Below are 22,223 nucleotides of genomic sequence, written 5' to 3' on the forward strand. Positions count from 1 at the left end.
TATTTTAGAGGTTTAAAGGGCGCTCCCTGCCCACAAGGTCAACTACTATATGGATAACAATGGCAGGTTGTCGCTTTAGCTTTTTTTCCGTACAAATTACTCAAATATTTACTTTTTTCTACTAGACACCTGAAAGTGGCAATCGAAACTCGTCCAATTGCAAAATCGCAGGAGTGGCTCCAACAAATCCCGCACCTTGACTAGCTGCTAGTATCTCCCCTGGATTTCTCTCCACAGGTTTTTCAGTAAATTGGTTTTCTGAAAGGTTGGAATATATTACTAGGGATTTTACTTTCCATAACTCTGACTAAATGACTTTGTAATACTAAACTCAATGACACCTCTAAATTTTACCCAAGGTAAACCGACTATCAGCTGGCTTTGTTGTCATTCATCAGCATCATGTCCCATAAGTCTTGTTACACAGTCAAAGCCTTATGGGAGAGCTTACTTTTACTCTACTGTAGCCTGGCCAGCCAGACTAACTCTTATTCTATTCTATACAAAGACTTAGTCTGAACGGTTTTTGTTGTAAAACATGAAATACATGGTGTTCTCACCAGTTCTGTGCATAATTTAGAACAGAGGAAACAGCAAAAGCCAGTTGTAGAAAGATTTACGGACATGGGACTGGCATTGAGAAACGTTAGGAACAAGTCAGTACATATGTGCAAGGCTTGTTTAAATCTAAGCATGGTTTTGAACCAGTTGCCTCACAGCAACAGTGCTAATAAGCATGGCAACCAGTTTTCCTGGTTCGAAACACAGGGGGCCTTTCTGTGTGGAGTTTGCATGTTTAACTCCTGCTTGTGTGCACAAAATATGATTTACCATAATTATTCAGATAAAACTCTATTGATTCTTGTGTGGAAGACAATACACCAAGCTGGGTTTCCGGAAGCCAGCTGACCCCCCCCCGCTGGAAAATCCCAAAGCTTCCTAAAATAATCACACTAGATCAGTCTTGTGTAGTTTCCCTGAATTAAGCCCAGATAAATCATCTCTGTGGCTGTACAACATTCTCTGTGTGCACAGTTTTTGGGGTGCATTGGTTGGCCAATTTTATGAATTGTTTTATTTTCATCTACTAATCTGGTCAATATATTATCATCTTTTAAAATATGATGTCTTGTAATATATTAAATGACCAGTTAGGTTATATACAATTCAAATATAAAAATAAATCAGCTGTAACTCAACCTTTTACAGGATATGGCATTAACAATTACAATCCAGAGACATAATATATACTTTTATTTTTCAGTGTAATTAATGTGTGTAAATGTTAAATGTTTCATAACTTAAGCTTGATGTTTGCACATGCTGAGAAAGCCACTGCATTATAGCACCACCTCAGCAGAGCATGGGATGAGAGAGGATATCATTAACCGGCAGTAACCTCAGTACAGGATGAATCACACATCTTGCAGCATTTTATACTCCCTGGGTTAGCTGGCTTCTCACCGTCATGTGATGCTGTGGGGTGGTAGCTCTGTGCTTTCGTCTCTGTTAGCAATTGGCTGAGACTGATCTTCCTATAATGTAGTGATGGCACACATTTTGTGAAGTCATGTTTGTTCATACACACGTGAGCTATTTACAGACTGATCTTAAAAAAAAGTATGCCACATGAAAATAAGGACAGGGTCATGACAATATCCTTACAAATGACATATACAGACATTTTTACCTACATACTGAAGTGTATGTGATTTTTTTTTTGATGGAAGTAACTTATTATAGTATATACAGATAATATGATGGCAAAACACTTGTGCTTATTTTCTTGTGTGGTTAGAAGGATAAAGCCTGCAGTTAGGTAGTATCAGCAAAGCGTTAGTTTCTTTTGTTGCTCTTGGTGAAGGAGGGAGTTTAGGGGAATCTTTAAAGGGAATTCATTGACTGTCATCCAACCGCTTTTTTGCTGTTGCTTAATGAATTATAGGTTAACTCCAATTTGGACTAACCTGTATTTTAAAGTGTAAACATTGTTTCTTTATAGCTATGAATCTCCACCCACCCTTCCCTCACAGATATTTACATGTTTACAAGTGGTCATGATCTTGTTTAATTGTCAGTTTTCACTCCATTAGCTCTATTGCTTTACAAAAGTACAACCAATGCATTTTCTTTTTTACAATTTTTTTTAAAATTTATGTTTCTCTTCCTCCACTTGTTTGTTTGCTCTCTGTCTCTATCATTACTGTGCCTGTATTTCAGGTTGTGGCTCTGAAGAACCAGAAGTACAGGAATGTTCTGTCCATCTGTCTATAATTGGGCTGGTAGCTCTGATTTTCATTCAGAAGGATGAAGTTAGGTTTGGCAAGCAACTGTTTATAGGTAATGTAGAAATTAATTTTATCAGCAGTAGCTTTATGCTTTCTCACTGGTCATTTCAATGTTTTTAATATAGATTAGATTTTAAGTATTTGTATGATATTAACATGCTTGGTGGAGTATGAGATGCTGTTCTAAAGTAAAGGAAATGCCGTACAGTCAAAACAACTCCATTACAAGTCTGAATTCAAATTAGTTCTTAGCCAAAATAGTGCAGTAACTATTCTGATAACTGATTAATCAGTCATTGAGGGTTTTTTTTTTCCAGGCAAAAATCCTAAATAATTGTCTTTTCTAGCTTTGGGTGAGAATTTGCTGTGCTTTTCTTCGCTTTATGTTAAAGTAAATTGAATAAGAGGTTTGGTCAGATAAAACCAAGTATCTGTACATGGGGAATAAAATAATGTGTTACTTGGCATAAATTTAAGGAAGCCAGAAGGTCAGGATGATTGTTTATACGTACATATGTGTTACAGGATGTGGGTGTGTGCAGTGTGCATAAGATTGCTTTCAGTCAGTGGAAATTCATGCAGCTATGTCCCACATACAGCTGCATTTGTAATATGGCCTGAGAAAGCTTTGCATGCCGTTTGTCTGACAGTAACCTCAGTCGGCGGGGCTGCAACGTGTGCTTGACTGTAGTGGGAGATACATCTCTGTAGGGGGAAGGGCTTTCGTTTCATAGCATCTGTCAAAATTCAATGCCTGTATCACTTCCCCTGCCTATTCATTTGGCTTGTGTACCTTATATGGAAAGATGGTCTTGTGGTGTGAGAAGTCTCAGCCAATCAGATTGCTCCGGGTAGTTTAAAGGAGGAAGTCAGGGTGGGGTTTTTGGTAGGGAGGGGCTAACCGAGCCGGTTAGCCTTGGGAATGAATGGTTCTCTAGTTAAGTTGTAGGCACAGGAGGCGGTTGGTGTACTTAGCGTCATTTACAGAAGAGGAAAAAGGATCTAACCTGTGATTTTATAAAACGGATAATTTCTTCATTTACAATGCAATGTGAGTATTTCAACTCAATTTGCATGTTTATTTCTTCCATTTGAGAGGTAACAGTCGCTTCATCCTCAACTTCAGCTTTATGTTACTTGACCAAATGAGTTTTGGTGAAAAAAAAAAAAAAACAATTATGAATTAGTAATTATCCGAGTAAAGCTTCTATTCGTGTTTCATGTTGGATCCAATGACTTTACATGAATTAAGGTCGGTTATTGTGTCACGTTTTGTGCCATCGTGTCATTTCCCACAATTCAATTTACAGTCCTGAAAATCAGTCGAGCTCGTTTTCAGACTTATAATAACAGACACAGCTGCGATATGACACATATGTATTTGTTGAACTTATTTCAGGGGAGTTGGTATAAAGATCAGTCATCTGATAACATGTGGTCTCTGGTCAAAGGGTGTAGCCTGCACATCTGTATGAATGACTAATGTTAACAGGGTGTCTTTAAAGCGTTTATACGTGTTTTTTTTCTTAATTAAACAGGCTAAAAAATGTTTGTAATTGGGGCAAAAATGGTAATTCTGGCATGGCAGCTGCATAACGAGGATGCTGAGGATTACGCCCAGTCGTAAACTAGCTCGGAGGGTGCTGTTCAGAGACAGCAGCTGGCGGTGGACACGGTTCATGAAGCGATTGATTAAAAAGAAAAATGCAGTGTTTGTCAGTCTTGTTAGTGCAGCATCATTAAGGCTTGAGACTGTCAAGTGGAGCTGGCTATTGTCTTGTTTCAAAAAAAAAAAAAAAAAAAAAAATCACGAGAACATTGAGAGGAACTAAATGGGAGGGGTGGGGTTCTGTGTTTTGTACGCATGGTGGTATTGTGTCGAAGAGAGACCCTTGTCTGGCGTGGGGCACACTCATTTTTGGTTGAGGCTGTGGTTATGATCATTTTTATTTTCTTTACGTAGAATAGACATTTGGTGTTTTCTTCCCGAGTGTTGCTGCGTTTTGTTTTGTTTTTTTCCCCTTCCCTGAATGCAGCATCTGCTGCTATGCATAACCCTCGCCTGATTTGTATGATAGATTTAGAGATGTCCACACAGACAGTAGATCCTGGGCACTGATGTGTCCATGACAAGCAAACTTTACAAAACCAGGCACATCAAAGACGTGTTCTCAGGTAGAGCTGAAATAAGTCATTCATTTGATCGACAAACTAATCAGCTGTGTTGATGATGCAGGAAGAGTGGAAAAAAATGCCAAGTATTCTCTAGTTCCAGCTTCTAAAAACAGAAGCTTTGCTGGTTTTCATAATAAAAATAAACCCATCTTTGTTTTGGAGTTTCTCTTGAAAAAAGAAATACATTCGAAGGTGTGGATGACTAACACACTAACACATGATAACCAATGATGGTGATGTAAGCAATTTTAAAAAATTAGAAGCCTTTAATCATGATCTAGACATGATGGGCTCATGTGGCAATAAGAAAACAGGAAGTACCCTTAGGGTTTCCAGTCTACTGTCTAAAGTTAAGTTCATCCAGATTTGGAAGGTATAAGTGACTCCCAGCTTTTATGGGATCAGCTTCCCATCCTTTTCCATCTCCGAACCAAATCAATGGTTCAACCAAAGCCTAAATAGAGAGAGGGAGATTTTTTTTTTTTTTTAAATGTCTACCCCATCACAACCCAGTTCATCCAACATCTGCTGGCCTCCACATGCAGCTTGGCCCACTTTAACAGCTCAAAATCCTACATCATCAACAGTCGTGTTCTCAGAAATTCTGCAGCTGCATTGCAAGGAAGAAAAAAAAAAAAAACTTAAAACTTTGGGTGTGTTATTTTGCATGTGAGCAGCAGTAAGAACACTGTCATTTATCTCCTTTAGCGGAAAGACCTTCAGGCCTCTGCAGGAATCATTTACAGGCTTAAGTCTTGGGTTAGCTGGCTGGCTGCTCAAAACAATGTCCAAAGTAAAAATGATTTTCTTTTACCAGTAATGATGATTGATGGTCCTTCTTAAAGGTGACTGATGCTGATTCTTAAGAGTCCAGAGTTTCAGGCTTGCAATTGTATTCATTTTGACATACAATTCACACTTGGAAGATTCCATTTAACTCTATCATTTTATATTGGCAATTCTGGTTGGAAAAAAAATATTTTTGTTTCTGCTCTCTGACCTCCCTGGAGCCTGTTTCTTTCCACTTGCCCAAGCCCAATTGTCCCTGACAGGCGAATCATGATAGGCTGCTGCCACAATGGGCAGACGAATCCACTGGTATGTGTTTTCAACCCCCTTAAATAAACAGTTCAGACCTGTGATCTGCCAAAGGCAATAACAGCCACCTAATTGAGAGCAAGGACGCATCATGGAGGTGTGGGTTTGACGGAGGTCGAGTGGTGGTTTATTGTTTAGGAGGCTTTGACATGGGTCCTGTGATGAGGTAATGTCAAATTTATAAAACTGTACTGATCTTTAAAAACTAGCTGAAATGAAGCAGGATGATTGAGAGGTGAGAGTAAAACAGGTGATCTTTTCAATGTACCCTGGTATCCTAACTTGGCTTTATGTTTTTGCTATAAATTTGGTTTTATAAATCAGATGTTATTTTAATCTAAATGACTCTTGTTGGATTTTGAAACAGGAGAGAAATGGAAATGTTTTTAAAAGGTGATTTGTTTACTCTTTGAAAAACAGTATTATCTATAGACAACACTTTCCATATTAATAGCAAGGCTTCCTACACTGTTTCCATGCAACCACAGTTTGGCAACACAGCAGTCACTGCAGAGATAATATATGTTGAAAGCTGTAAAAGACCAGTAATAAGTGAGTTGTAGCTAAACACAGTGGTCCTATCGAGAGATTTCCTGTCAGCACGTTATGTGTTTGTACACGTTACGGTTGTATTCATTCAGAGGCCCAGCACCACGTGCCATCAATATTTAGTCACTTACGTTTTGATCAAATATTTAAAGAACTAAATTTACACTGGAACTGGCACGAGAGCCAGAAATGGGGGTGGATTTCAACGTAACCCTAAACTACTGGCACTAAAAAAAGCACTGTGACCTGAGGCCAGCAACACACAGGTGTTGGTCTTGAGCACTACAAGCCCCTGGATGTCATATGCTGGTGTTACTCACTGACTCGCAATTAGACCAGGGCTGCAATCCTGTTTTGCTTTTTACAGTCTTAAGGCACCTTCACAAATCAGGCTTGTGATTTCAGTTCAGTTTCAGTTATAGTATATATCAGTCCAACTGAATGCAATCAAACACTTATACTTAAACATTTAAGAGACATGATTCTTTAAATGTAGTAATAGTGGTAAATATGAATAGCATTGGAAATATAAATTGAGACTATTTTTACCCTCATGTTTTACCCTTGTGTCTTTCTTTACTGTGGATGTTGTTAAAAAAAAGATACAGCTAACAAGCCCTGTCGCTCCTCTCGTTCAGTGACCGTGTGTGAACCTACCACCGTGTCTGAAGCTGAGGTGATGGCGCATCCCAGAGCGAGTGACATCCTGGGATCATCCTGTAGTGCAGGAGATAACGCAGCCTCCCTTGATGACGTCATCGTGGATTCGGCGAAGTATGTTCACACAAACACATCAAAACACCACCATCTCCAGAGCTCCAGTTCCCGACCTGGGTGCTAGAGGCTGAATCTGTGGTGTTAAAAGGGTGTTTTCATCAACATTGTAATAATATAAACTTTATTTTAAAACCATTAATATGAAGCTAGACAGTTAAGGCCATAATATTTGCTATCAGGACAACAACAATGGTGGTAAGTTTAACAGAGTCCTGAGAGTCATGGGGTTCCCCCTTGTGACTCATATATGCTTGGGCTTCTGCCTCTGGTAACTACACCTAGGACATGGCACTGAACTCACTCACTTCTGAGATGCAGTCATCTGTTAAGTGACGTTGTGTTTCTTTTCCTTTTCATAGCGAGTCTTCAGAGGAAGAGTGTGCAGGGGAAAGGGAAGGGGAGATTGGTGCCCATAATGGAGTCACCAGTAGCACCAAGACTACAGAAGTCTCTGCTGATCAGACCTTCAGCACACAAACAGGTGAGGGCTGATGTAAAACCACCAGGTTCAGTGTGCTTTCTCTGGTTGTCCTTCCCTACAAACTAACATTTGTTATGGTGCTACTGCCACATAAAAGTAGTTTGATAAGCAATATACAAATATACTTGTGCTATATTCTTAGTCACAGCATTGGTCGTAGTCACTGACCTCAGCTTTAGTGAATGTGTTATCTCTGAACGTTTTTCCTGAGGAAGCACGCTGAGCAGAAGTGTACGAACTGCACATTCTTTGGCAGAACAAACCTAACGTCCCCTTTCCTGATCTCAGATCCCACTTTGACGTTCCTTCCCGCTTAAGTGACTGCAGGAAAAATCCTGCTACATGTACTTCTGCCATGACATTCGTCAGTGTTATGAAAAGCCAATTTCAGACTATGACAAAAGGTTGATTACTTACAGGAGCATTTAGATTTTGTTTTTCCAACTTTAGCTTCATAAGAATATATAAGCATGATCGTCTCTGTTTAAGTGTTAACGTATTGGGTTAAATATAATTAAAATGAAATATCACCATGCTGTTTTCCATGATAAATGATTAACCATGGTGTTATCTGAACTGCTCTCTGTACTGATGAGAAGCCGTTTGCATTTGGCTATAAATACAACTTTACTCAGTTTGACACCACAGTACAGTATAAACATCCTGCTGGCTGCTGGGTCAGTGACATGCTTCTTTCCGATTGTCACAACACACCTTCCCTCTTCCTCCTCCTAAAAGACATCTATTGCTGATTACAACTTTTATTCTTGTAGCTCTGACCACTGGCTCCAGAAACTTTTTAACCAGAATAGTTTAAGACTTTATTTACACATAAAGCCAAAAGTGAAAAAACTATGTTGTTTATCATGTACCACTGAGGTAGTACTTGTACTGTTTGCTTTTGTTTTCCAGATAAGCTTGAATTACACAGACATTTTGTTTATGCCAGTTGTTATCGCCAAATTGCTCATGTTTCTGAAGTCTCAGCATTTAATTCATGTGAAGTGATAACTGATAAAACCAGTGGCCAGAGTTAGGAGTTTAAAATAAATCTTTGTTTCAAAAGGAGATCATATATATTATATGACAGAGGTGAAAATACTCTTTATTGAAAAGCTCTTGACAAACCTTTGCTCAGTTCTCTGATCTCCTCTTTCAGTGAATGCCCAGCGCCCAACCTCCCTTTCGGTGCTGGCAGCAGCAGAGCCCGGCCTGCGGACATCACAGAGAGATGGAGAGGTCAAACTGAGGATTGGGGAGTCTGGCGTGGCTGCTGAGACACCCTTGACTGTCAACCAGATGTTCACCTCAGCTGTGGAGCGTTTTGGCAACTTCACAGCTTTAAGCTGGAAGGAAGGCGATCAGCAGAGGAGCCTGAATTACAAAGACTATTACAAAGCCTGCTGCACTGCTGCTAAGAGCTTCCTTAAGGTAGGTTCTTTTCTTACAAATTAATATATCCAGTTTCAAGATTTGCAGATTCAAGCCTGGACAACTTTGGCATAGTGTTGCTCAGTTAACATCTTCATTAAATCATCACAGTAGGATCATATTAGCATATATGAAACTTCTCTATTCTACAACATCAAGAGTGAAGTAAAAGGAAAATGGATGCTCTTTACTTGTTTTTTTTATCCAACCCTGTATATAGTTCTCTATGTAGAGGACTGAGATTTTAAGTTTAGATTTAAACAACTTCTGTTGTCGCTGTTTTAAATTTCTTGTGTTAGTGCATTTGATTTTATTCCAAGTCAGACTACACAACACACAGCACAGCATGGAGGTGGTGGGTTAAAATGTCAGCCAGAGGGCGTGGCAGCGCAGCGCAGACCTCTGTTCATTCAGGACAGAGCATATTTGTTTGTTCTGAAATGCCACACAGGAAGAAAGGGTCTCTCTCTCGTTCACACACATGTAAAAACATATTTATACACCCAGAGCAAATTAGCAGCTGTAAAGATTATTTTAATATGAATTTAGACAGATTTCAGTCTATGTATAAAATACTTTAAATGAGTGTCATAAGGTGAGGAAAAATAAAGAGAAAAGCTTAAAGTTTCATTATAAAACATTTATTGTTGCAAAAGCTTCACAGTAATGTTTCCACTATTTTTCTGAACTGATTATGAATCGTAAACAAGAGAAGTGGTGTCATGGAAGTTCACCAGGAAAAACATGCAACGTGAACTGAACTGCAACAGTTTGTATAGAGCATTGTTTCATGTCACTGGCCAGTCTGTCAAATGAAGGCTAAAATTATTTAATCCTACCAACATTGTCCTGGTGAAATAGAAAACTAAAGCCCAAACTGGATTTGCTTATTAGGCTCTTAGTTCTAAATTATATAACTATATGTTAGTTTATATATACACACACTTAAATCTTTTGTGTTTTGGCAGCTTGGTTTGCAGCGCTTCCATGGTGTTGGTATACTGGGCTTCAACTCTGCTGAGTGGTTCATTGCTGACATTGGTGCCATTTTGGCAGGGTGAGTTTAAGCTTAGTCTGAATTTGTAAATTAATGTAATTGTCAGTGACAAGTTCAATGTTTCCTTACTCAGGTTTTCATTTCCAGTTCTGTGTTATGTATATAACGTGTAGAATGGTCCTAAATTTTCTTTTTTTTCCTGAGGTTTCTCATTTCTGTTCATAAAGAGGTGCATGTTGGAGATATTTGATCAGTAGCATCTAAAATTACCATAAGTCTATCTGTTCTGTTTGCAGGAAACTGTCAGTCAAAAGAGACATGCTCTGAATTTATATATATAAAAACACATACATACAGTACCAGTCAAAAGTTTGGACACACTTTCTCATGATGTTATATATATATATATATATATATTTTTAATCAAATAGTTTTGGTATTATAATTAACTTCATGTTTTCCCCATTAAGACCTCGACCTCTTATTTCATTTGTAACTAAGAGAAATACAAGAAAATTGATGAATGCCACAAATTCTTTTAGAATCTCTTGTACATGCTTCACATACCCATGACAGGTTTCTACACGCAGCCCAGTGAGTGTGCACATCTACCATACCCAGATGTTGCAATCTGTGAAAATATGATGCAGGAGCCATCCAGTTCAACACGTAGGCTAAGAAATCTTGATAGATAAATCACATCACTGTGCTAAAAGTGAAGTTGATGGACTGCCACAGTGAATACTATACTACTCAAGTACTACACTGACGTACCATTTTACAGCAAGGCCTCCCACAATAGTATAAGGGAAGAGCATCAACTGAGTCTTTGTATCAGCAGATGAGAAAGAAACTACTACGTCTGACTGTCCTTTGTTTGTTACAGTGGGTTTGCTGTGGGCATCTACACCACCAACTCTCCTGAGGCATGCCAGTATGTAGCAGAAAACTGCAAGGCCAATATCATTGTGGTGGAGAACCACAAACAGCTGCAGAAAATCCTTCAGGTGTGTTCAGAGTCAAACTGCATTTAAATACTTTGAACAACTAGAAATTGATGATACACCCAAATGTTTTCTGCTCAGAGACATGATGAAGGCCAGAAAAGAGAAAGAATGTATTGTTTGTCCACAGGTCGAAGACAAGCTTCCACACTTGAAAGCCATTATCCAATATAAAGACGCATTAAAAGAGAAGAGACCAAATCTGTACACTGTAAGTAAATTCTGTATATTTATGAGAAATGTGAAAAATGTTTAAGAATCATGTAAGTGAGCCTGTTTGTGTGTTGCAGTGGGAAGAGTTTATGGAGCTTGGACGTAATGAGCCTGATGCTCCACTTGAAGCAGTTATCTCCAGCCAGAAACCAAACCAATGCTGCACACTCATCTACACCTCAGGGACCACAGGCCAGCCCAAAGGAGTCATGCTAAGCCATGACAATGTAAGTTACATGAGCCAAGCTCTGAGAATACTGAAGCATCACACGACTGACAACAGGAGAGCAGGGTTAAAAAAAAAGAAAAAAAGAGTGAGATGGCAAAGATCAAGTTATTGCACTGCTTCTTACACAAGAATTAAAATGACTCCACCTTTAGTACTCTGTCCATTACAAAAGTTATTTTAGTAGGACTTTTGAATGTTGGACTTTTACTTGTAGCAGTATAACTCATATAATACCAAAGTAACAAAGTAAGGGGTCTGAAAGCTTCCACCACAATCTTAATGTGCATATTGATGCACTTTTTTTTTTTTAACCAAAGCTCAGATATAAACTCATAAAAGCACAGTGACCACACATTCACCTTTATCCGTCTTGTAAAAACATGTTTCCATGTGACCTCTTGTACATAAAACCATCAGGATGCATCATTAACTGCTTTCTTCTTCCTTCCCTCAGATAACATGGACCGCACTTTCCACCAACAATCACATACGTCTGACAAACGCCACTGAGGCTCAGGAGTCAGTGGTCAGCTATCTGCCACTCAGCCACATCGCCGCCCAGATGGTCGACATTTGGCTCGCCATGAAGGTCGGAGGGGCAACCTACTTTGCTCAGCCAGATGCACTTAAGGTGACATATGTTTGTGTTTATACTGTACATGGTGAGAAAACACTAATGTGGATTCATAAATGTATCTATGAATAGTGCTATAAATAAAATAATTTGGCATTAGTATGAATATTACAGTTAATGAATCAGCCCATCATCACAACGTTATCTGACTCTTGAACATCTGTTAATCATGCATCTTCCATAATGCATCTTTCCAGGGGAATTAAGATTTTCATCTGTGGTGGAACCATACCTGGTATATTGCACTACAACCCCTCAGTAGTCCATATTCCTTAGGTCCTCTTCCACCACCAAATCACCCATACACACAGCTGTGCACTGTAAAAAGGAGAGGCACATTAACAAATTGTTCCGGTAAAAGTTGAAGTATCTTAAAAGCATTGCATGTGACTTTATTACACAAACAGAAAATACTCTTTTGGATTTTTCAAAACATTTTTAGAAGCCAATTCATTCATCTTCATTTCAGCTGTGCATAAAACAATGGCAGACAATAACAATTGTGGTAATAGTGTTTAAACTTGCGTTGACAGGGCTCTCTGGTAAACACCTTAAAGGAAGTGCGTCCCACAGCCTTTTTGGGCGTCCCACGGGTCTGGGAGAAAATGCAGGAGAAGATGAAATCTGTCGGAGCAAAGTCGTCAACTGTGCGGAGGAAAGTGGCTGCCTGGGCCAAAGACGTCGGCCGGCAGACTAATCTGACCAAGATGAACCAGTACGTTATAAAATTTAAGCTTTCTTTAGACAGGTGAAGAGTCACTATGCCTTAGTTTGTAGGGTTTTTTTTTTCTTAAATAAAAGACTATTTTCATTCATTCATTCTTTTAAATTAATTTATTTTTTGGTGTTTCCCTCCAGAAACGGAGCAGCTGGCCGCACACCATTAAGCTATCACATAGCCAAAAAACTTGTGTTCAAAAAGGTGCGCAAGGCACTGGGCCTGGACCGCTGCAGCAAGTGCTACACAGGCGCTGCTCCCATCACCAAAGACACACTGGAGTTTTTCCTCAGCCTGGATATTCCTCTGTACGAGCTGTACGGCATGAGCGAGAACACCGGACCTCACACCATCTCCCTCCCTGATGCCTTCAAACTCACCAGGTTTTTTTTTTTTTTTTTTTTCTTCCTCCTTATATCAATCTAATAAGACAGAATCTCTTCACATTGGTAAATAAGAACAAATTCAAAGCACATGCTTCAAAATGGTGATTTGAAAAACTGTTCTGTCCTACAGTTGTGGCAAAGAGATTCCAGGGTGCAAGACAAAGCTGCACAACCCAGATGAGGAGGGAAATGGTGAAATCTGCTTCTGGGGGCGCCACGTCTTCATGGGTTACCTCAACATGCCCGAAAAAACAGATGAGGCTCTCGATGCAGAAGGCTGGCTGCACTCAGGTGACTTGGGTAAACACGACCAGAATGGATTCCTCTACATCACTGGACGAATTAAAGGTACATATTCCTTCTAGGGTCACATTGCATGCATGTATTTTGTACTAGATCTATGACATAGATTCTCTTTGCACCATTTGAAAAATATAGGTTCTTTCTCCTTTTTCATGATTATGAATCTAGTGACTTTTTAATTAAAGTTCCGTTCCTTAACCTTCTCAGAGCTGATCATCACAGCAGGAGGAGAGAACATCCCTCCGGTTCCTATTGAGGATGCAGTGAAAGAGGCTGTGCCACTGATTAGCAACGCCATGCTGATTGGAGACAAGAGGAAATTTCTTTCTATGCTGCTTACCATTAAGGTACACTTGCTGCGCAAACAGACTTTGACCTGATCAAAACATGCATGCTTTTGTTTGACAGCTTAAATCATATTAAGTGGAGGGCATCAGAGTAGTGTTGAAATGTACAAATCCTGTACTTCTACTGGTAACAGTAGCACTTGTTTGGTCTTTAAAAGGACAGGAAGAACAAAGAAAAAGGCTGTCATAGTACCCATAATGCCTTTGTCCAATTAGCAGTCAGAAACGGGTAAAAATGTATGTGGTAAAAATGATCCAGCTCACTGATCAAAAACAAGAGGCGCCAAATTCTCATTTTTAAAAAGGTGGAACCATGAAATGTGTAGTAGTTGGTAAACCTAGTTTCTGGCAGTTGAGCACTCAATGCGCTTTTATGCCTTATTGCCATCACAATAGTGGATTTTAGCAGATGTACACAGCATTTGTGAGTAAATGTACTTAGTTATATCACACCACTATCATTGTGAGCCTGTAGAAAAGCTGATAAAGGAAAAGTTAAACAGGAAAGTATATCTGCTGTCACTTGTTGGAAACAAACATATCTGACACTTGAATTTCAAAACATGACTTGCACTGAGGCATGCACAGATCAGATTATGTTTTTATCTAAGAGCCCTTGCACCTTCTTCTTCTTCTTTCCCTTCCGGCTGTTCCCTTCAGGGGTTGCCACAGCGAATCATCTGCCTCCAGCTCTAACCTCAGCATCCTTTTACCAATGTATTCACTGTCCCCCCTCTGAACATGTCCAAATCATCTCAATCTCAATTGGATAACCAACTTTTTCTCCAAAACATCTAACCAAAACCTCAGGAATGAGTACATCAGTGTCCCTCTGATGTACTCATTCCTGATCCTATCCATCCTCGTCACTCCCAGAGAGAACCTCATCTTCAGCTCTGCCTCCTGTTTTTTCTCAGTGCCACTGTCTCTAAACCCTTGCACCTTATAGCTGATAATACAGACTAGTATTCACAGTAAATAGCAAAGCACTGGTTTCTTACACAATTGATTTTAGACTGCCATCTGGTGGACTTTTGGAAAACTGCAGTCAGATGGTACTGCAATATCTAAACACACACATAACATCAGGCAATAAAAAATAAAATCTTTCAAATCCATTTTTCTCTGCAGTGCCAGGTAAATACAAATTCCGGCATTCCAGAGGACGAGCTGACACCAGAAGCACTTGAGTTTTGCAGGAAGCTCGGCAGCAAAGCCACACGTGTCTCCGAGATCGCAGGCGGCAGAGACCGGGTGATCCACGCCGCAATCCAGGAGGGAATCAACCGAGTCAACGAGAAGGCAACCTCCAATGCTCAGCGCATACAGAAGTGGATTGTTCTGGACCAGGATTTCTCCATTAATGGAGGAGAACTGGGTGAGTAGGAGGGGAACACAGGGTTTGCTGGATGCAGGATTCTTATTTCACAGGCCATTTGTTGTGTACATCTTAAACTTACAATGGCCACAGGATGGAGATGCAAATGCTTGGGATTCCCTTTATGGCCACTTTAGTTTGTGACAGGACTTATCCAACTGTTCTCATTTTAAAGCTTAAACGGCAGCTGAGCTAATGGCACAGATACAACAATAGCAACAGTATATTGTGAAGCCAAAAACAATGAATTCTTTGTTTTACAGGTCCTACCATGAAGCTGAAGCGTCCAGTGGTGCTGAAGATGTACAGGGAGCAGATCGAGAACTTTTATAAGGAGCTGCCGACTCCAACGACTCCTGACAACCCGCTGCCTCCTAAATAAATCTGCTTCTCCACCTGCAGGTACAACCAGAGTTAACATGCAGATACGATCCACCTCATTCATACACCCCCTACCTGTTGCCATTATTTCTTGTGTATAAATGTTCTGATTGCCTTAAGTTGTGGTTGTTCTGTCTTGGTTTACATTTTTTTGGTGTTGTATAAAAAGCCATTGTAAAATAAGCTTTGATTTTTGAAGATTTAGTGAGTTGACAACTATTTATTTGCATTAGTGAGAGGACCACTAATGTCTGAAGAAGACTTTAAAACTTGAAATGGAGAGAAACAAAGAACAAGCTTAAGAGGATTTTGTATTTTTGAACATACTTATATCTTAAGTTTACCAAAGTTTGAGGCAAATGAACCTTGAAGAACCATTTCTAAAACAGACTTCAGCAATCATATCAAATGTTTACGGCCTTTTACATGTATTTGGAATTTTTCTTGTCTTTATCAGCCTGGATTTTAGGAAAATAATTTCGTACGGGTGTTCAAAAAAAAAAAACAAAAAAACAAAAAAAACAAAGGTAGATGCAGCTGTAGACACAGCAGTAGACAGGAAGTGAATTCTGATAGCTACACATCCAAATTGTGTTTTTCATACTGTAAAAAAAGTGTCATTAAGCCATATATTTTTCTTCTTTTTATTGTGAAGTCACATGTACCAGCTCATTACAGCCTACACCTGCTTGGTCCTGTTGAACTGTTTTCTAACCAACCATGTGTAGAGCCACAGTGATTTTATGGACTATTGTAAATATCTTGTCTACATCAGCTTCTCTTCACTTGTTCATTACTTCTTTTTTTTTCTCTAATTGGATAATTCAGATACATGGACAACTGTAACTGAAAAGGGAAAATGTATATAAATTAAGGTTAAAGGCTTTTGGAAAAAGGCAAAAACATCAGCTGGATTCAGTTATTAATCTGCTGTCATGCTCTATACAGTGACTGTGTCTTTAGTCCCTTTAAGACATTTGAAACAGCTTGAAAAAAGAGCATTGAACTGCACAGAGTTGGTTAATGTATATGAAGTAATTATATATAGGCATATTCTAGACATTTGTTGCACTCTGATGGTTTTAAATGAAGATCAGTTTGTACTCAAAGTAACTGAAGTCCAGGGTATGAAAGCAGGTATATGAGGTGTGTATAAGGTTTAATAAGGAAATGACGGTGAATCAGTGTGTCTGGGAAACAGTTTTAAAAACCTGTAACATAAATGTTGGCATTTGAAAAGTACCAGTAGACTCACATCAATTCTACCTAATGGTTTAATTACAATATTTAGTATTTAATAGCAAGTGTGCAAATTAACTATTATTGTGCAAGTGTGTAGCCGACAAGGCCCCAGACAGAAAACTGTATTTACCTGACCCTGAAGTGATCATTTTTGTTAAAAATGGAGAAGAGACAGAAAAGTGGAAATATGCATGCTGCTGTCATAGAAAAGCAAAGCAGGCCTGTTTCTGTCTATCAAAACGTGAATGTGTAACCCATTAAGAAATAAAAGTTGATAGATTTGATGTCTGGAGCTCTTGCTTCATTTTAATGTCTGTAACTAACCTGATATTTAATGTCAAAGCAAAAAAAAAAAAAAAAAAACGGGTTAAATGTACACATGCATGCAGAGAATGACATTTAAACATATACACATTATAATCAAAACAAACATCTGCACAATGGGGAAAGAAAGAGTCAAACAGTATAAAGTGAATTCAATCTGAATGCACAGCATTAATACATGTACTGACTATGCAGAATAACATCTTTCAACGAAACATAATAGATTATTATTGATACATTGTTGTGCAAGATGAAAATTAATGTAAGCAGCTAATCCTAAATGATTTTCAGCATTCTTATATGCTGGAATCACATTGCTATAATAGCTGCATTTTGCCATATGAAATGTGTCAAATGAAGTACAGTAAAAAGTACAATAGTCCTTTTGTGGAGTACAACTCAGTAGGGAGTAAAATTCCACTTAAGTACAGGAGCAACAGTTCTTAGTTATTGTCTTTCCCTGCATCTGTACAATGTAAACTGACACTAAAAGCAATAAAAATAACTTATTTAAAAACATTTTAATTGGCAGGACTTTTCATACTTGTGTTTAGATTCAAGTTTCACAAAGGTAGGATTTATTCCTATAGTATATTTCACTGCATTAGCATCCTGAAAAAGCCCTACCATGATACTACAGCCACAAAAAACTGAGCATGCACAAAACAAGATCAGTCTCACTTCAGGGACAGTTTGGTCTTTTTCTGTCAAACCACTTACCTCTCATGATGACCGCTGAGTGTCTCCCAACAAGCTAAAAGAATTAAAAGACTTAAAGATGACTAGTTTTCACAGCAAACATTTGCTGACTGTCTAAATTACACCGAACAGCCATCAATGTGATCAGCTCCACCTGCTTCTCCTGTGAAGCGGCTCAGCAGGGCTCTTAATTAGTGCTTCACTAAAAACACATGTGTTCAGCCAGTATGTTTCTAGACAATATCAATATAGGGGGAAGTCATTTCAAATGGAAAAAAAAAAATAAATGCTTGTTTTATATTAAAGCAATTACTAGTGGTCAAAAACACGCATTTGTAGACTACTCTTACATTAAGAGCCTAAAATACTATCAAATGTCAACATTTTGAAAAAATGCTCATTATATATTCTCAGAGTCCAACGTAACATTCATTTAATGTGTTTCATTATATTGCTGTTGCATTGGATTGCTCAAGTGTACCTAATAAACTGACAACTCAGTGTAGAAAATAAAACGGGGAATGTTTTTTTAAAAAAGCACAAAAAACAAAAAGAAGGCATAAACCTAGAGCATGAATTACTAATTCAAGAGCACACTCACACCATCATGCTCCTAATTTTAAACCACAAATTATTTAACTGAGAGCAAAAATGACTCACTTCACTGTGCAAATTAAATTTCTTCCCATCATACATCTTGTCCTGCATATGTTTGAACATGCAACCCTTGCTGGGTTCATGTGCAGGGCAAAAAAAAAAAAAAAAAAAAACAAAGAAAAAGAGGTTGTCATTACACTGAATTGTGCAACATCCCAATGTCTTTGTCAAACTTGTAGGACAAAATGATAAATGGGAGTCTGCAAAGGTCAGCGTGAACAACCTGTCCTTTGCCCATTCATGTCAAATTGCCCACAGCATACTAGGATAAACTGTGCAATATCAGTTCAATTTATTGGCTCATACGGTTGATGATTGCCCCATTACACTCAAATGTCACAGTAAACTGATGGTGAACCGACATGCACAATAGTAGCACAGTGGAGCAGCTAAATGAAATCCGGCCATCATTAATTTTACTATTTACAGCTGTAGCTTCCCTGCTGTGCCATGACAAAATGTCTGCTGTGAAAAAGGCCTATTAGATGTCTCAGTGCAGAGTCATGAAACACAATTTATTGATCAACCTTTGCCAATTAGCATCCCTCCCTGTAGTGACATTCCCCGTATAGATGGTCAGTGCATCATGAGCATTACTGCCTGACACGCTGTTTGTCCTTTTAACCCCAGACTGCACTGACCATCACATGAACCCTGCACACACAGCCATGACCAGGTCACACCGCGGTCAACGATCAGACACACAGGGACAATAGTACTTAATGACTTTATTAATAATATGATTTTAAAATAAAAAATAACATTAAAATAACATGTTTTGTCCTTGTTAACAACTTGCATCATATGGCCACATGGTGGCATTGTAATGCCAAGTTTTTAGTTTTAAAAATACCAAATTGTTCTTCTGCCATCCAGTTCATTTGTTCTGCCCTGTGTTTGCAGCTTTGACCCCCCCTCCCACCCCCACCCCACAGTTTAAAAAAAAAAACAAAAACAAAAAAAACAACACAAAACAAAATGAAACCTTTATAAATACAGGCAACCCTGTCCCCTTGTCACAGACACATTATGACGACCACGGACACAGGAAACATCCCACCTGCACATGCCCCTCCCACCCCCATCCACATATTTGCAGCGAAACATTTGCTCTGTATTTTTTGCGTTTTCCTTGTACTCTACAGATCCACACAGTAGATATTCTAACTTTGCTGTATTATACATGTATTATATATAATATAGTCTCAGCTGAAATGCTTCCTTCCAACAGACCTGTAAAGTGGAAGTGAGTGTTTCTCAATTTTCCCATTTTCAAGTTTTTCCTTCATTAAGGTCCTGTTACCTAACAGTGAAACACAGGACTCTCTGGGATAACGTAATAATCATGTTTATGTTACAACCGCCAGTTTCGATTAATCTGTTATTTTGACAGATGGCTTTAAATACAATACTCATGTAAAGTCTATGCCTTGAGCAGAAACATGCGGGCATGGCCAGAGGGGGAAAGAATAATGCAGTGGACCATACCACATGGCTATTTTTTGGCTTATGTACCAGGCAAGAAGTCATTCAAGAGAATGGGTGCCATCTTAGAGTCCAGCTGCAGTGAAACCAGGCAGTGTATTTTATTTAGAATCGTCTAATATTGTTGTTTATTCAATATTTGTTCTTTGCAGTCCTTAATAAAACACAATTTCCCATAAGCCCCAGACTTTTGGGTCTCAAGAGCTCAAGAGAAAGAGGCGAGTCCATGAACGAATCACAATGTCAAGGTTAATTCAGGCATGTCTGTGGTAACAGTTGGAAAATGAACCTGAGGAACAATTTCATTTTTTTCCACAAAGACAGATGAAAGAAATGAGAGATTCCTCAGAATTACAGAAACTAGTGGAATAGAGGTTGACAAGGATGAGACATTGTGACTTTTTCCTCCATATTTTGGACTGATTATACAACCAGGAGAAATCCATGCAGATCAAAACTGTGTGAAAGCTCTGAGTTGTGTTATGTTGTCTATAGGAAAAAACACAATGACCCAAAATCTCTCCCTCAACTGTGTAATGTTGACAGTTCCTATGATGATGACGTTTCTTCAGGTTCAAGTTATCATAGCACAATAAAATTAGGCAAAAGTGTCACTTTCTGTTTGGGTACAGATTTCTATGAATGAGTGACTAGATATGACACTGAGAATAAACCTTGGAGCTCAACCGTTTGCCTGAACCAAAGCGTGGACTCCTAACATCCTCATTCTGGACCAGGTATTTGTACTGGAAGCAGAGTGTGACGACAAACATTTTCACCCAACTGCCTCTTGGTGTTCGATGGTCATCAGGATCATGATACACGAAAACAAACAGGGAACATCCCCATAACAGCATTTCATGCCTACAATAAATTCAGAGGGCATGTTTGTTTGTGAATAATAGTGACAAATCATGCCAAAAAATAATAATTAAATAAGAAACAAAAACAAAAAAATGGTTGGCAAAGAAAAGAAATTCATATTGTATTGCATGTAAATATTGTATAAAATCCTTAAAAATACAGTTTAGGTAACTACTTAAGTACTGAAGTCATCACAGCCAAAAGTGCAGAGGTCCATAAATAAAACATTGACTGTGGGTAGACAGTGGGGCTATTCGAGTCCCCACGCCAACTCCCCTCTCCACCACCAGCACAAGGGTCTTAATGTGCGCCTGGTCAAAGGTCAGAGATCATGAACCTGGATTTAAGTTCCCACATGGATGCACAGAGAAGAGGACAGGAAGGAAAGCTGTTTTGTTTTTTTTTGTTGTTTTTTTTTTCAAGTCTCTCCTATCGCTGACAAACACACTCGCAGATGGACCAACGTCATTCACACAGTCGCAAATTTCATTCTCAGTAATCACGGCCTGAAGTTCTGTTGGCAGAGGCACACCTAGAGAGAAAGTGAAGGTGGGACTGGGAAGAAGAAAGGATGGGGGTGGGTTACTGCAGGACGCATAAGGCGGCAGGGATACAGGTTTACTTTCTCTTTTCTTCTTTGAGTTTTCTGTGCTCAGACAGCGTTTACAATAAGGGCAGAGGGAGTGTGTACATGTCATTGAGCCAGGCAGGCAACACAGGAAGAGTTTGAAGTATTAAAGCTATTGAAGCGTCAAAATAAAAACACTGTCGGCAGGAAGAAAACTGAAGAGGAGGGGAGGGAGGCATCCAGGGAATCATTGATTGAAGGCTTGCACCACAGTGGACTGGTGTTGTGTGTGTCTGTGTGTTTGTGTGAAACCTAGAGGGGCCACAGGAACTACCACACCAGGGGCCTGAATCACAAAGAAAATTCACCTCACTCTGGCTTTCCACGAGTTTTCTGGCTCTTCTAAGGGAACTGGTCTCGCAAAGCCAGCTCCTGGCTCTGTTAACTCACAGTTTATAGAAGCTGGCAGGAGTTTGTTAACATTGAAGAGGTGCAACAAGAAGCCATTCACACACCACCTCAATAGATCAAGAGCAGCATAACTAATGTTAAAACTGTTGATCTCTCTGGGGAAATGCGATCACTGGAGCAGTGAAAGGTAATATTTCAAGTTAAAGAAAAGATAAGGCAATAATCAAATGCTAAAACTAAACCATTCACACTTTTTGCTTTAACAAAAAAAAAAAAACAACAAAAAAGCAAAGTCATCACTGGTCATTACTACATGACTACAGAAAATCAATATTCTCTACAGTCATGTCTGATAGACATGAAATAAATCTGACAATGTTGTAACTAATCGTTCATAGGTGTAGATCTAATCCTGTGGTGATAGGTGAAACCTATCTGAATCAGTTGGTTTAGTGATCTAACTTGGCTAACATGAGCCACCTTTGCGAGATCCATCAGCCTCAGTTAATCTTGCGTCATGATCCAGGCCCCTGGGCAGCATAGTACAAATATTTAGGTTAAGAAAACACAGCGACCACTTTGCT

General features: G+C 39.0%; 1 protein-coding gene across 2 annotated transcripts; it reads left to right on the top strand.

The window, feature by feature from the left end:
* The first annotated feature begins 2,259 nt into the window (after nucleotides 1-2,259).
* Nucleotides 2,260-16,998, top strand: acsbg2 (acyl-CoA synthetase bubblegum family member 2). Of its 2 annotated transcripts, none has more exons than XM_026323251.1 (15): nucleotides 2,260-2,340; nucleotides 6,749-6,884; nucleotides 7,247-7,368; nucleotides 8,528-8,799; nucleotides 9,768-9,856; nucleotides 10,683-10,803; nucleotides 10,931-11,011; nucleotides 11,091-11,240; nucleotides 11,697-11,873; nucleotides 12,410-12,591; nucleotides 12,735-12,977; nucleotides 13,111-13,328; nucleotides 13,491-13,630; nucleotides 14,762-15,008; nucleotides 15,272-16,998. In XM_026323251.1, the coding sequence occupies exons 2-15, from the start codon at nucleotides 6,790-6,792 to the stop codon at nucleotides 15,388-15,390; spliced, it is 2,256 nt and encodes a 751-aa protein (XP_026179036.1). In that variant the 5' UTR covers nucleotides 2,260-2,340; nucleotides 6,749-6,789; the 3' UTR covers nucleotides 15,391-16,998. The 2 variants fall into 2 exon arrangements, with proteins under 2 accessions (XP_026179036.1, XP_026179035.1); XM_026323250.1 differs by lacking the exon at nucleotides 2,260-2,340 and adding an exon at nucleotides 3,190-3,339.
* Nucleotides 16,999-22,223: the final 5,225 nt, after the last annotated feature.

Source organism: Mastacembelus armatus, chromosome 4 (assembly GCF_900324485.2).
Source record: "Mastacembelus armatus chromosome 4, fMasArm1.2, whole genome shotgun sequence".
NCBI lineage: Eukaryota > Metazoa > Chordata > Actinopteri > Synbranchiformes > Mastacembelidae > Mastacembelus > Mastacembelus armatus.

Coding starts and splice junctions, on each gene's coding strand:
- acsbg2 (XM_026323250.1), top strand. Junction 7,369..8,527: donor GACCTTCAGCACACAAACAG/GTGAGGGCTGAT, acceptor CTCCTCTTTCAG/TGAATGCCCAGCGCCCAACC. Junction 10,804..10,930: donor AGCTGCAGAAAATCCTTCAG/GTGTGTTCAGAG, acceptor GTTTGTCCACAG/GTCGAAGACAAGCTTCCACA.